Genomic DNA, 15,281 nt, shown 5'->3' on the forward strand with positions numbered 1-15,281 from the left:
ATTCTAAAAAAACAAAACAATTAAACAAAACAAAAACAGCCTTGTAGATACAGGAAATAAACTGTTGGTTACCCGAAGAGGGTGGGGAGGGGGAAGGGGCAGGCAAGATAGGTGAAGAGGGTTAAGAGGTATAAACTTGCAGTTATAAAATAAGTTATATGGATGTCATGTACAGCTTACAGAACATCAATAATATTTTAATAACTGGTGACAGATAGTAACTAAACTTATCTCAGGGATCATTTTATAATGTACAAAAATATTGAATCCCATGATGTACACCTGAAACTAATAAAATTTTGTACGTCACTTGTACTTTAATAAAAGAATTGTGAAGTTTCTACAGTTTATAAGAGTGACATGGTATTGGCTTCAGTTTGGCAAATGCACATATTAACATCCATATTTTTTTTAAAAGATTTTTATTTTATTTATTTGACATAGAGAGAGATAGCCAGCGAGAGAGGGAACACAGGCAGGGGGAGTGGGAGAGGAAGAAGCAGGCTCCCAGCGGAGGAGCCTGATGTGGGGCTCAACCCCAGAACAACGGGGTCACATACTGAGCTGAAGGCAGACGCTTAACGACTGAGCCACCCAGGCGCCCCATAACATCCATATTTTTAATTTTATTAAAGTTTTCTTCTTCTTTTTTTTTTTTTAAAGAGTTTATTTATTTGACAGAGCACAATCAGGGGGAGCAGCAGAGGGAGAGGGAGAAGCAGACTCCCTGCTAATCAGGGAGCCCAATATGGGTTTGGATCCCAGGACCCTGAGATCATGACCTGAGCTGAAGGCAGATGCTTAACTGACTGAGCCATCCATGTTCCCCATAATTTTGTTAAAGTTTTAATCTTTCTTTGACCTTAATACTTTGGCTAAAGCCAAGGGGATAGGCTTTTCATGCACATATACTGTAGGCTTCAGTTTTTACACAAAAGTGTTACATTAGTTAAGACTATTTTATTTGCAAACAGTAACCCTCAAACTAATTTGGAAAATAATCATGTGTTCACATTATGAGCTTGTGCTGGAATTAAATATAGCTGGATTCAGGGGTGTGAGTGATGTCGACAGTCCTGGTGTTTGTGTCTTTCTCACCATCCCTCTGCTCAGCCTACAGCTGTGTGGCTTTGTTCTCAGAGAGGCTCTTTCTACTTGGTGGTTAAATGGCTGCTGGGTGTTGATCCTCAGGAAACAGTGGATGTCTTTTCTAAAAGCTTTAACACAATGTTCAGGGAGGACAGTAATTTAATCTTGTTTAATACCATATAATACCTGTGTTCCAGGTGCTTGTCAGAACTGCTAGTGCTATGAATGAAAACTCAGTTGTAAGAATAAATATCTTATTAAATATTAGTTATGGTTCTCAGAGAAATAGAACTGATAGGATGTATATATATAGAGAAAGAGATTTACAAAAAGGAAATTTGCTCCCATGACTATGAGGCTGAGAAGTCCTGAGATTGGCAGTCAGCAAGCTGGAGACCCAGAGAGCCAATGGTGTAGTTCTGGCTTGAGTCCAAAGGCCTGAGAACCAGGACAGCTTGTAGAGTATATACCAATCTGAACGCTGACAGGCTGGAGACTCAAGAAGAGCTGATGTTTCCAGTCCAAAGGCAGCCGAAGAACAATGTCCCAGCTCAAGGCAATAGGACAGAGGAGTTCCCTTTCACTCAGCCTTTTTGTTTTACTCCGGTCTTGAATTGATTGGATGAGGCCCACCCACATTAGGGAGGGCAATCTGCTTTACTTAGTTTACTGGCTCAAATGTTAACCTCACCCAGACAGACCCAGAATGATGTTTGACCAAATAACTGTGCTCTTGTGGGCCAGTCAAGTTAACACATAAAATTAACCATCACCTCATGTTTCATAAATATCCTGGATGGATTGCTTTCTGTATAAATTAATGAATTAATATAAAAGAAGTGTTACCTCTTCGCAGGGCACATGCTTTGCTTTCTGAAGAGATGAACTTCAGTTGTAAGTATTTGTTTAGTGCCTTTTCTTGTGGAGAATTATAATACCATGAATAGAGAGGTGGTATTTTAGTTAGATTTTGAAATCCAGATAGGGTTGCGTAGAAAAGCAGTGGGTCTTCTAGGCAAGATTGGGGTACGCAAAAGTGTGGAAGGGACAGAGTAGTAAGCAGTAATCGGGTCAGCTTATTTCCAGTGGATACTTGCATGGGATAGTTACATGAAGTGAGCTGGGGAGAGAATGTTTTTTCTCCTAATCAGCTTATTTATTCACTGGTACTAATTGAGTACATCTTACCGTATAGGCATATTTCTAGTTTCTGGGAACGTAATAACGACCAAGACGGGCACAGCCTCTATGGAACATGTGCTGTCTGATAGAGCCAAATATTTCAGACGTTAATATTTTTTAACTGAAGAAGTCTGTAAGTCCTGCAAATAGAAATCTTTAGTTAAGTATAAATTAAATACTGAAGCCAACTTCCTTCAACAGTGTGCCTGTGTAATGTTCATAAACCTGCCACAGAACACATGTTCTTTCTGAAACGTTCTGTGTGTTTACTATTCCTTGGCTTTTGAATTTCACAATTCACCCATTTAACTTCAGAAACACTGAATCTCAGTGTTTCTCAATATTTTATGACCTTATTAAGACACTATTTCCTAGGCTTATCTATTACCATCTCCCAGAACTCTTTTGATCACAGTTTTGAAATACTACTCAAGGGCTTTTCCATTAAGATCAGGAACAAGAGAAAAGATGCTCACCATTAAAACTTCTTTGTAACATTGCATCATGAGTATTAACTAATGTGATAATACAAGAATATTAAACTCTAAATATTCCATTAGATACATATTGATGCATAACGAATTATCACACATTTAGTGGTTTAAATCAACATCTACTTAGCTCTGTAGGTGGGAAGTCTGACACAGCGTGACTGGGTTCTCTGTTCGGGATCTCACGCCACTGAAGTCAGGTGTCTGCTGGGCTGAGTCCTTGCCTGTAGACTATGGGAGAAACCTGCTTCTGGGCTCAGTCAGTTTGTTGGCAGAATTCAGTTTCTTGTAGTTTGCATTAGTTTCTTAAGGCTGAATTACCACACACTGACTGGCTTAAAACAACAGAAATTTATTCTTTGACAGTACAGGAGGTCAGAAGTTCAAAGTCAAAGTCTTGGCAGTGTTGGTTCCTTTTGGAGGCTCTGAAGGAGAAACCATGTCTCTCTCCTGGCTTCTGAGGGCTGCCAGCAATCTTGGGCTTATAGCAACGTCCACTGCAATCTCTGCCTCCGTCTTCACGTGGCCTTCTCCCCTGTGTCTGCCTTAAATTTGCCTCTGCTTTTCTTGTGTAAGGACATCTGTCATTATGTTTCAGACCGACCCTGAATTGTCTTGCGATCCTTAGTCACATCTGCAAAGCCTCTTCCAAATAGGGTCACATTCACAGGTCCTGAGGGTTAGGACTTGGACATATCATTTGGAGCCATTATTCACCCCGGTACACAGTTATAGTATAGACCAGTCCTTGTTTCTGTGCTGCCTTGTATTCCATTAGGTGCCCACATTTCTTCTCACGGGTCCCTCCATCTTTACGTCAGCAACAGTTGTCAAACCTCCCTCGTTCTTGTAACCTTTCTGAGTTCCTTGTCTGCCACCCACCAGCTTGAGAAAACTGCATGTTCAAGTCTGTGATGGTAGCCCTTGGTAGGCTGGGTCTTATGATTAGAATATACTCGTGATGAAATCTTGGCTCTGCCACACTTGGTGCCCATGTCGTCACCTCCTGTTCCTCTCCTTACCTCCTTCAGTTTCACCTCCTTCAAGGTGGTTGGAATGCCACTAACATAACTGATACACAAGAAAAGTTTTTTCTGGGAAGAAAGATAACAATATATACTCAGGAAATTGCTATGATTTCCTTCAGCAGAGAGACAAGATTTGGTTCGGAAGGTTCATGCAGAAGAGGCAATATTTAATGAAATTTAAGTCCAGAGTGACTTCATCAATTAAAATTGGCACCTCTCAGAAGTTTAATATCAAAGTCATTATCAATGAACTGGTAGTATCGAAAGTAGTCTCTTCCCTTGACTGAATGTTTTTTTCTGAGACTTGTTCCACAAGGTGAGGGCATTTCTCTTTCAGTATTTAACCATAAATGGGACTAGATCCTTCACTCAGGAAAGAGACCATTGCTTTTCTTGGGAAAGAGGGAAGTTTAATATTCATACAAAGGTAGATCATGTCATTTGTACTACATTGTGTGACTGTGCATATGAGGTTTAAAGTCCTTCCTTCCTTCCTTCCTTCCTTCCTTCCTTCCTTCCTTCCTTCCTTCCATCCATCCATCCATCCATCCATCCATAAATATATATTGAGTGATTCCACTTGCCAGGCACTGGGGATGCTATGGTGGGCAAGATTTGGATCCCTGTCCCTCAGTGCAATTATATTCTAGTGGGTGAGACAACACAGTAAACAAATAAATATATAAGATGATTGCAGTTAATTGTGAGCACTATAAAGAAAAACAAAACATTAAACAGTGTCAGGGGATAGAGAATGATCATAAGGGGAATGAGGAAAGGGTTGTTTCAGGTAGGATAGTGAGGAAAGCCTTTAATGCCAGGTAGCAAGCCATGGGGAAAATCTCTAAGGAATTTGCCTTTGCTAGGCTGGAACTACTTTGCCAACATGTATTTTAGTTTTCATATTTTCTTTTAGCTTTTTGTGTTTTGAAAAGAGATCATGCTGATATAAATGTGCTTACAGTATTTTTATGACAATATGGTAGTCAGCATTTCTCTCCTGGGGAAAATGAGTATTGCCTTTCTTCTTTATAATTCTCTTGTGACCTGTGCAATCATCAGGGCCATTATGACTTCATAAATTATTAAGACTTTGTTTTTTAGAATCTCAGAAAGGGCTATATTTTTTACAAATTAGAATTGTATTTCCTCTTAGAAATTGGTATTTGTTAGTGGATTCCATTAGTGGCAATACACCGTAGAGCTGTTTATCTGGCTTTGAAATAATATCTGGTAAAAGTTGTGAGCTTGACTACCTGGTGTATATGTTGGTGGCTTAACGGACATCCAGATGGTTCTTTATTGCGTCTTTGTTTCCCTTAACCACAAATATCCTATGTTAAAATAGATGTAAATTCGCCATTTCTGATGGAAGTCTGAATTAGAGTATTTCAATTTTAGCTTTTCCTTAGATAATTTTATTTTGCAAATAAAATTAAGATCACAGATATTTTTTTGTAGCAGAAAGGAGCATCATAACATTCTACTTTGTTCCTTTTACTTAATCCTTCTACGTTTTGAGTGTCTACCTAAATCAGTGCATTTAGGTACAGTGACCCCTCCTGGGATACAACCTATAGGAATCTGAAGTAGGATAATCTCAGAGTGAAAGTAAGGGTAAATATTCTTGTTTCCCTCTGAATCAGGATAATACTGATGCTTTAGTTCTTTGGATAATATTTGGTGAACTTTGAGTGTTGCTTCCTTCTTTTCTTTTTTTTTTTTTTAAGCCTTTCAGGGCTTTGTAGTAAAAATTTGCTATTGGTTTTCTGGAAATCCAGAAGAGCTGAGAGTTCACTATCTGAAATTATGTTTAACAGTTATTTTGAAGTCCTACCTATCTTTCTTTCACTTAAAAATACTAAAAAATATATAAATATATGTGTTTATATATGCCATTTATTTCTCCACCCACTTATGTATCCATTTAACTTCTGATGTACTTAAACATCTATGCATCCATGCAAGACAATGGAATATCATGTAGAACTCAGGTTCTACAAGACTGAAAAATTCTCAAGATATCAACTCTTTGGTTCATATCCTCCTCAGTTCATAAAATTTTGGAGTTGACTCATGATATCACCTAGTTCAAATTTTGGACAAAACTTACAGAAAATGCCTAAGAGTAGGTTATTTACTCCTTTCTCACAGCCATCTGGTGGGGAGGTCCTCAGCCTTCTCCAAAGGCAGGTTTCATCTCCACGCCTTTGCAGCTTTCTCTTGAGCTTACCCCACACATCTCTTTGCTCTCTGCTCTAAGCTTTGAATCCATCTTGCATTCTGTTAAGCTATGCCTTTAAACACACTGCTGTCTTCATATCTTTCCCTTGCTCAAAAACCTTTGTAGAAAGTAGCATTAACAGCACTTATCTAGCCATTCAAGGCTCTTCACATTTTGCCTCTTGCCTACCATTTTATGTTAATATCTGCCTGCTCCCCAACATGGTTTCTCCATTTGTGGTGAGATTTACTTAGTACTTTCTGAAATTTCTTCCTTAGAACCTATCTGTACTGCCAATTCCCAGATACCATACTGTGAATATCTCAGCGTCTATCCTAATATAAGTAGATTACTGTCTCGTAATCTACTTATCTATATCTACATTTATAAATGTACTAAAAATGATTAAATAATTTCCAGTTACTGAATATTTAGGATTTTCCCAGTGTTTCGTAATTATATATACTGCTGCAAAGCGTCACTTTTCAGGCTACATCTTTGGGTACATACTATTTCTTTTTGTTGACTCTCCAGGGTTGGAATCACTGTAATAGAGTTATATACATTTTTAAGGGCATTTAATATGTTTTGGCAAATTTTTTTCAGAGATGATGAAGAGTTTATAGTACCACCTTCCCTTTATGAACCTATTTTGCTGTAGCCTTGTTATCTCTTGAATTCCTTTAGATATTAGTGAGGTTGGCCATTTCCCTCCATGCTTCTTGGCCATTTATATTCCGCTTAGGTGGATTTTGTCCACTTTTTTTTTTTTTTTGGTTGGATGTTTATTGGCTTGCAATAGCTTTTTATATATTAAGAATATCTACTCTGTTGTACCAACATTCTGCAGAATTTTCCCTCATTTGATTCATTTATGGTGGTTTGCCATTGAGAAATACTACTTAAAAACTTTGAAGCTCTAAATATTTTTTGATTCATTTCTTATTGTCATGCTACAGAGCACTTCACTCAAGATTATGTGAATATTTACTCATTTTAGTATTTTAATGGAAATTAAATTTTTTTACTTAAATTCTTAATTTATTGGTGATACATTTTCATAATATATGCCCTGACCATTCTAACCCCCTTTCCAAGGCCACTCTTTTCTTGTCCAGTGTATGTCCCCTTTATTTCCTTTTAATTTATGTCTATATTCTTGATCCCACAACACTTATTAACTGTTGTTATTTTGTAAAGTAATTCAGCTTTTCATTTAGCGGGATCTTCCTCATTGTACTTCCCTCTAAAGTTCCTTGAATATTCTGGAATCCTTCTTTCCCCTAGAATTCTCAGAGCACACTCCATTGAGATGTAGAAATGTGAATTTGTGGCTTACTCCAAGCAGAGTGGACCTCTTCAAGATATGGGCCTCCCCTTTCCACCAACAGAATAGATACTTCTTTCCACTTGGCCAGATATTTGGTCACTTCCCCAGAGTAGCTTCTCCCAATAATGCAGAGCTATTTTGATAGCCTCTTTCCATTTCCTGCCAGCTTACCTAATTGGGCACCAGGCACTTAGCAAGATAAGGAAGAGACCATCCCTTGGATCCCTTAAATATGTGATTTTTAGAAGTGTTCTCTCCTTTGGGATAGATGTGGATTTAGGACAAATGTCTTTTCCTGCCTGGGTTCCAGCTGTTTGGAACCTGGAAAAGACCCTTTCTTTGGGAGGATTCTAGAAGTAGAAGAGTGGGGGCTTATGTCAGCGATCTCAGCCCGTATCCAGGCTCAGGGCACTTGGAGGGCCCCTCTCCAGCTGCTCTCCATCAGAATAGGCCAGCTCTTCCCTGGTCACTCTCCTTCCAAGGCTTTTCAGGAGTCCAGACTTATCACTGTTTGGTTCCTGCCAAGTCACATTCAGAGGAGTGCGAGATCCAATTACTGTCAGCTCGGCTGCTTTATCTCTGTTCAGAAGACAAGCTTAATAAGTCACAGCATTCTTCTGGCTAGTTCTTGCTGACCATTACAAACCTATCTTTGATGAAATGAAAGTATATTCGATATATTCAGTATTTGTATTCTAAACAAATCTATTATTACCCTTCTTTTTCCAGGGGGAGAAAAACATAACAATATTCTTTGGGGAAATTCTTATGCACAGACTGGTACAGGCTTCATCTTTCCCTCCTGTTTCAAGGTTAGATAACCTCAAACAACCTAAGACATTCGAATTTCAGTCAGTCAAGCTTCATCTGCACGTTCCTTTAAAATGTAGATTCTGGGGCGCCTGGGTGGCACAGCGGTTAAGCATCTGCCTTCGGCTCAGGGCGTGATCCCGGTGTTATGAGATCGAGCCCCACATCAGGCTCCTCTGCTATGAGCCTGCCTTCTTCCTCCCCCACTCCCTCTGCTTGTGTTCCCTCTCTCGCTGGCTGTCTCTATCTCTGTCAAATAAATAAAATAAAATAAAATAAAATAAAATAAAATAAAATAAAATGTAGATTCTACATATTCCCGTTAACTCCATTTTAAAATAGTTTGTATTTTCTCAGTCTTCTTGGGATTGTTTATTACATTTCTAACCAGTTGTCCATATTTTCTCTTGTACTTTCCACAAGAAAAGTACAGAAGATTATATGGGAAGCTTTTTTAAAATTCATAGGCTTGTGGTCCTTTCCTCAGTGATTCAGCTAAGTCTGGGAATGGGGACAAGGGGAGCCCGTTGTCCAGTGTGTTTGTGTGACTCATCGGAAGCCTCCCATCCCCACTGCAGTTGAAATTCTCTGGCTGACAGTTTCCAAATACTGGTAGGCAGTGGAAGGGTACATCCTTCAATTATCTGACTTAATGCCTCATTATAAATTCAGTGCCTCAGTTTCTCTTTTCAGGGTGTGGGGCCTGAAGAGCTAACTTAGCAAGTGTGGGGTGTTCAAGCCCTACATGTTACAAAGAGACTGGCCCTTGACCTTCTTCTGGGAGATAGCTTCAGAGCCTTTGGACTGTCCTGACTGATACGAGAGTCTCTGTGTATACAGGGGGGCCTTGAGCCTGCCAGATACTTTATGCTAACAGTGTGGATTTTGGTGGGCCCCTTGGGCTATAGCATATTAGCTTGACCTCTGGAGGGGCTAGAGACTGAGCAACTAAGGTTGGCTACGCAGACACTTTTTGCCCATGTGACTGACCCTGAATGAAGCTCCGGACACTGGGGCTCCAGGGAGCTTCCCTGGCAGGCAGTGTATGCCCTATGTTGTCCAACGTCTTGCTTGGAGGGAAAGCTTTGTCCACACACCTCCACTGGGAAAGGACAGCTGGTAGCTTGCTCCCGGTCCCGCCTGGACTCTGCCTTATGCGCTTCTGCCCTGCGTGCCTTTCATCTATGCCGATTTTCACTGTAACACACCATAATTGTTAGCATAACAGCTTTTCTGTGAGTCTTCCTAGCAGACCATTAAACCTGAAGGTCGTCTTGGGTGCCCCCAACTTAGGATGTAAGAGCTTTTTATTTTACAAGACTCTTCTAGAGAGGAATAATGATTTCTCTCTAATACGCTGAGTTGTTCCTTTTTTAAAAAAGGGTTCAAACTGGATGTTAAATTTTATGAATACATTTTTATCACCTCTAAATGTGCTTCCTTGATTTTTGTTTTATTCATATGATAACACGTATTGTTTTCCTAAATTTGATTTTTTTCATTCCTGAAATTACTTATGCTTAAGTTATGCTGTATTTTTTTAATATACTGTTCTCTGATTTAGTAACATTTATGATTTTATTATGAATGGTTAATATTTTGACTTTTATCTTTGTCATACGTGGGCAACACTTTTAATTGCTATAATTTAAAAATATTTTATAAGAAACCTTTCTAAAATATGGTACTTTCTGCCTCCTTAAACAGAGCACTCTACCCAATTTAACATTTTCTTGACTCACTACCCCCATTTTGAGCATTACGGTGTGTAATGGGCCCTCTGGTCCCATTGAGGTATGAGCAGCTGCTGCTTCTACGTTAAATGCTCCCCAGACTTCTCTCTGTTTGGAGTTCTTGGGTTTGCTTTTTTTTTTTTTTTTCCTATGCCTTCAAGTCTCACTTCTTTCTGTAATAGTCCCTCTCTTCCCTTTACTTGGCTCCTTTTTAATGGCTACGGGATTAGAGACTGGATAATTAAACTTGTTATAGAATGATTTCCAAAATGAGAGTAAATAGGCTCTGAGTAAGAGCCTGGGGCCCTGTTCTCCAGATGAAAAGCATCCGCTTCATGTCATGGATTTTCAAATATACATTTGGGGCTTGGGGAGATGGCTGACTCCCTTTTTAGCTGTTGGTTGTTCCAGAGAGTTGAGTCATAAAGTTAATTGGTTTGTTTGTTCATCTGTTTGTGTGTCCATCCATTTCTCCAACTGTCCATCCCTTCACCTGACACTTACTTCTTGAGCCCCTCCACACTGCTGTAGACCAGATAGCCGAACCTGGGTAGGTATGACGCGGTCTGCAAACTAGCGTCTGCCTCACAGGTAACACGGGGGCCCAGTCTGAACTGTGCTGTGGAAGCTTTGAATTAATAAAGAAATTTTATTCATATATTTTTATTTTTATCCTCTCTGGCAGTAATTTTCATTTCAGATTTTAAAGTTTTCATAGGAAGAATACTGTGCAGAAAAGAGTTAACATAGCAGGTCTGTGACTGCTCTCCTTAGAAAGGCCTTCTTACTCTGGGCGACAGGCCGGCCCTCAGCAGGTTGGCGTTGTGGAATTTGGCACTTGGAGTGTTTCCAGTCCCCATTTAACTGCTGGGGGTAATTCAGGCTGCCTGGGCTGTTGTGCAGACAGCAGGATTTATGCTGAATGTCTGCTTTCCCACTTAGTCGTGATGGATAATCCTTTTAATGTACTGTTGAATCCTATTAGCTAGGATCTTGTTGAGAATTTTGGCATCCATATTCATCAGGGATATCAGTCTGTAATTCTCTTTTTTGATGGGGTCTTTGCCTGGTTTGGGGATCAGGGTAATATTGGCCTCATAGAATGAGTTTGGTAGTTTTCCTTCTGTTTTTATTCTTTGAAATAGCTTTAGGAGAATAGATATTATTTCTTCTTTGAATGTTTGGTAGAATTCCCTGGGGAATCCATCAGGCCCTGGAGGAAGGTTTTTAATCACTGAAAAAATGTTCAAAATCATTAGCCATCAGGGAAATTCAAATCAAAACCACACTAAGATACCACCTTACGCCAATTAGAATGACAAAAATTGACGAGGCAAGAAACAACAATTGCTGGAGAGGATGTGGAGAAAGGGGATCCCTCCTACATTGTTGGTGGGAATGCAAGTTGGTACAGCCACTCTGAAAAACAGTGTGGAGGTCCCTTAAAAAGTTAAGAATTAAGCTACCCTATGACCCAGCCATTGCACTACTGGGTATTTACCCCAAAGATACAGACGTAGTGAAGAGAAGGGCCATATGCACCCCAATGTTCATAGCAGCATTGTCCACAATAGCTAAATCATGGAAGGAACTGAGATGCCCTTCAACAGATGACTGGGTTAAGAAGATGTGGTCCATATATACAATGGAATATTACTCAGCTATCAAAAAGAACAATTTCCCAATATTTGCTGCAACATGGACAGCACTGGAGGAGATAATGCTAAGTGAAATAAGTCAAGCAGAGAAAGACAATTATCATATGGTTTCTCTCATCTATGGAACATAAGAACTAGGAAGATCTGTAGGGGAAGAAAGGGATAAAGAAACGAGGGGTAATCAGAAGGGGGAATGAAGCATGAAAGACTATGGACTTTGGGAAACAAAGTGAGGGCTTCAGAGGGGACGGGGGTGGGGGAATGGGATAGGCTGGTGATGGGTAGTAAGGAGGGCACGTATTGTATAGTGCACTGGGTGTTATACGCAACTAATGAATCATGGAATTTAACATAATAAAACAGGGATGTACTATATGGTAACTAACATAATATAATAAAAAATATTATAATTAAAAAAAGATGAATCTCTGCTTTCCTTCTGGGAGTGGTTTTGATTCTTGTTAGAGGTTGCTGAGGGTTCCAGCCCCCAATAAAAACCTTGGTCACTTGAGTCTCTGATGGGCAGAAACAACACGTGCATGAGTTGCATTTTTGTTGCCGGGGAAAAGACTGTGCTCTGTCTGACCTCTCATGGGAGGGAGAGAGCATAAGGAAGCCTATGCACAGAATCCTCCAGTCTCCACCTGTGTCCTTCTCCCTTAGGATTCATCTCTGTGTCCCGGCCATGTCTACTGAATATCTGTCATGAGCACATCTCTGAACTTGAGGGTGCTCTTGGAAACCCTGCCACGAATGCCTAATTTTTATTGGTCTTTTACTATGTGTGCAGCCTAATACTAATCCTTTTACTGGATTATCTCATTGAATCTTCCCCAAAACAGACCTCTGTGAGGCAGGTCAGTGTCCTCTCCCCCCGCTGCCGAGTGAAGCTCTTTGAAGTCCCATGAGGTTAAATATCCTGTGCAGGTCCTATAGCTCATACGTTTATTTCAGTAGCTTTATATTTGCACCTTATGGTATGTTGCTTCTCTGTTCAGAGGAGAGGGTAAGCGAAGAAAACCACTGACTCCGTTTTTAATCACTTTATCATTGCAGGTGTGAGCACATCCTCACAGAGCCTGACCCAGTCCCAGCATATGCTCTGAAATTGCTGGTTGCAATGACGGAACACAACCCGACTTTCACCAGGTACTGTAACTCCAGCTTTCTTTTTCTTGTTTTTCATCTGTAAAGTGAATTTTATATGTTCCGAAATTGTTAAAGATGTTGAGATTCTGAAAGACTAACGTTTGAGTTACTGAAGTAACTCAAGTCTGATGATTTGTGGTATCTCACATTTATGCGGTTTTGGGTTTTGTTCTCATATTTTTATCCCTTATTGGAGTTTGCATACTCTGGAATTCATGATGCTTTAAGGCTATAAATTCTTGGAGCGCCTGGGTGGCTCGGTCAGTTAAGTGTCTGCCTTCAGCTCAGGTCATGATCTCAGGGTCCTGGGATCGAGCCCCGCATCGGGGTCCCTGCTCAGTGGGGAGCCTGCTTCTCCCTCTGCCTGCTGCTCCTTCTGCTTATGCTCTCTCTTTCTTTCTCTGTCAAATAAATAAATACAATCTTTAAAAAAAAATTATAGGGGCACCTACCTGGGTGGCTCAGTCATTAAACGACTGCCTTCAGTTCAGGGCGTGATCCCGGCGTTCTGGGATCAAACCCCACATCAGGCTCCTCCGTTGGGAGCCTGCTTCTTCCTCTCCCACTCCCCCTGCTTGTGTTCCCTCTCTCGCTGGCCATCTCTCTCTGTCAAATAAATAAATAAAATCTTAAAAAAATTAAAAAATTAAAAAATTTTAAAAATTATAAATTCTTTAAAGAGAAAAATCTAACACACACATCTTTAAAAAATGTCAATGGGTGCTTCCTATTGTACTGAGCAGTTGTTTATTAAATCTGAATAGCATTTATAGACTCCTTATTTTCTACCATTTTGTTAAATTGACATACTTTTATTCAGCCGGGGACAGCTTTCGCCCCTGTGAAAGATACTACGTGTGAGGATGCCAAATATTTTAGAGCTAGTTTCTAGGAGACTGCAGCTGCCTTCAGTCTGGCGCAGGAGAGTTTGTCAGAGAGAGCCCCAGGTCCATAAGCGACAGAGAAGAGGCGGCCCTCCTTGCTTTCAGTCAAGAAAGCTCACTGTGGTTGTTAGGCGATGTCCCAGGACCTTTGGGGTGAGACACCTCCACGGTTGGTCTTTAGGGAAGAACTAAGTCACGCAGCCCCAAGCACCTTGTTTTCCTCTGCTCCGTTGTACTACCACAGAAGGAACTGCACGGTGATGAGCCACCATCAGGGTTAGTAGTGAACAGGAAGGTCTGTTTGTAGAGACCATCCATACTGAGTGAAGTCTGAACCACCACCTTTCTAGTGGCTGGGCCAGGGCATGGGAGTGTGCCATGACTGAGTCCCTGGGGGGCCAAAGTACTCTCGGGCTTTGGGTCATCTGCAGAGCTGAGGCTGATGTCGATTTCAGGCCGGCTGCCTTCTGCTGTGAGCAGCCTCATTCATTTCCAGATAGTGACATGTAAATACTACCTTGTACTCTCTGTGCCATGTTGCAGAAGAGTTTGGGGAGCATTTGCCCTTGCCAGTTCTAAATCCTGTGTCTCATAGCCTTTTAAAAGATTGACCAATGGGCCTTCCAACCTCGTCACTCAAAGGTACTGTTCTCTCTTCCTACAGAAGAAATTTCATTATAAAGAGTGTATCTGTATTAGAAGTCAAATATAAATACAAATAGTTACTTCTTTCCCGGAGTTTTGATACCAGGTACTAATACTGTATACTGATTTTATCCTTTCATTAGGTGGAGCAGGTGGCATTTACTTTTTTTAAGGTTGATTCTTGCTCAAGCAGCATGCTTTCTAGACTCCTTCTTTTTGCCATCTCTCTATAAAATTCATCTGAATTTCCTCACCTTGAGGGGAAGAACCTAGTGAAGTTGATGACTTATATGTCTTTTTATTTTAAAAATGAGTAAGCTTGGAAGACACTTTATTCTTTTTTTTTTTTTACATTTACAAACAGAATTCAGTGAACTAATTTTTTAAAAAAATATTTTATTTATTTGTTCATGAGACACACAGAGAGAGAGAGGGAGAGAGAGAGAGAGAGGGAGAGGGAGAAGAAGGCTCCCCGCAGAGCAGGGATCCCAAGACCCCAGGATCACGACCTGTGCCGAAGGCAGACACTTAACCGACTGAGCCACCCAGGCACCTCTCAGTGAACTAAGTTTTATAAATGTTGTTCTTTGCTCTGACAAGTAACATCTGAATATATTACAATATATTGGCAGACACTTAACGACTGCGTGTGTGTGTTACAATCCAGCAGTAAAATCAAGAGGTCCCCTAGGCTTCCTCGTTTCCCTCCCACACTGCCATACGCAGGTTTCTGTCCCAGGGGTAATAGTTGTTGTTTTGGTGTGTGTCTGTCCTGAATCTTTTCCGGCTGTTTAAATTCAGTATGCATATACAGAAATAAATGGCATTGCTTTCTAATTGTTGATTTTTTAAAAAAAATCTTAGTATCACTATGTATGTATTTTTCTAAAATTTGCCTTTTTGTTTATCAAAATTGGGAGATTTTTTTATTTTTTTATTTTTATTTTTATTTTTTTTTTAAAGATTTATTTATTTATTCGACAGAGATAGAGACAGCCAGCGAGAGAGGGAACACAAGCAGGGGGAGTGGGAGAGGAAGAAGCAGGCTCATAGTCCAA

At 40.2% G+C, this 15,281-nt stretch overlaps 1 protein-coding gene across 8 annotated transcripts in view; it reads left to right on the forward strand.

Moving 5' to 3' along the window:
• Positions 1 to 15,281, forward strand: part of ULK4 (unc-51 like kinase 4) — a 589,354-nt gene that overhangs the window by 230,229 nt on the left and 343,844 nt on the right. For all 8 annotated transcript variants that reach the window (XM_002923807.4, XM_034662175.1, XM_034662178.1 and 5 more), the window contains one exon: positions 12,602 to 12,694. In XM_002923807.4, coding sequence (XP_002923853.2) covers positions 12,602 to 12,694 — 93 coding nt within the window. The remainder of the gene's footprint in view (positions 1 to 12,601; positions 12,695 to 15,281) is intronic.

This window comes from Ailuropoda melanoleuca, chromosome 6, assembly GCF_002007445.2.
Source record: "Ailuropoda melanoleuca isolate Jingjing chromosome 6, ASM200744v2, whole genome shotgun sequence".
NCBI lineage: Eukaryota > Metazoa > Chordata > Mammalia > Carnivora > Ursidae > Ailuropoda > Ailuropoda melanoleuca.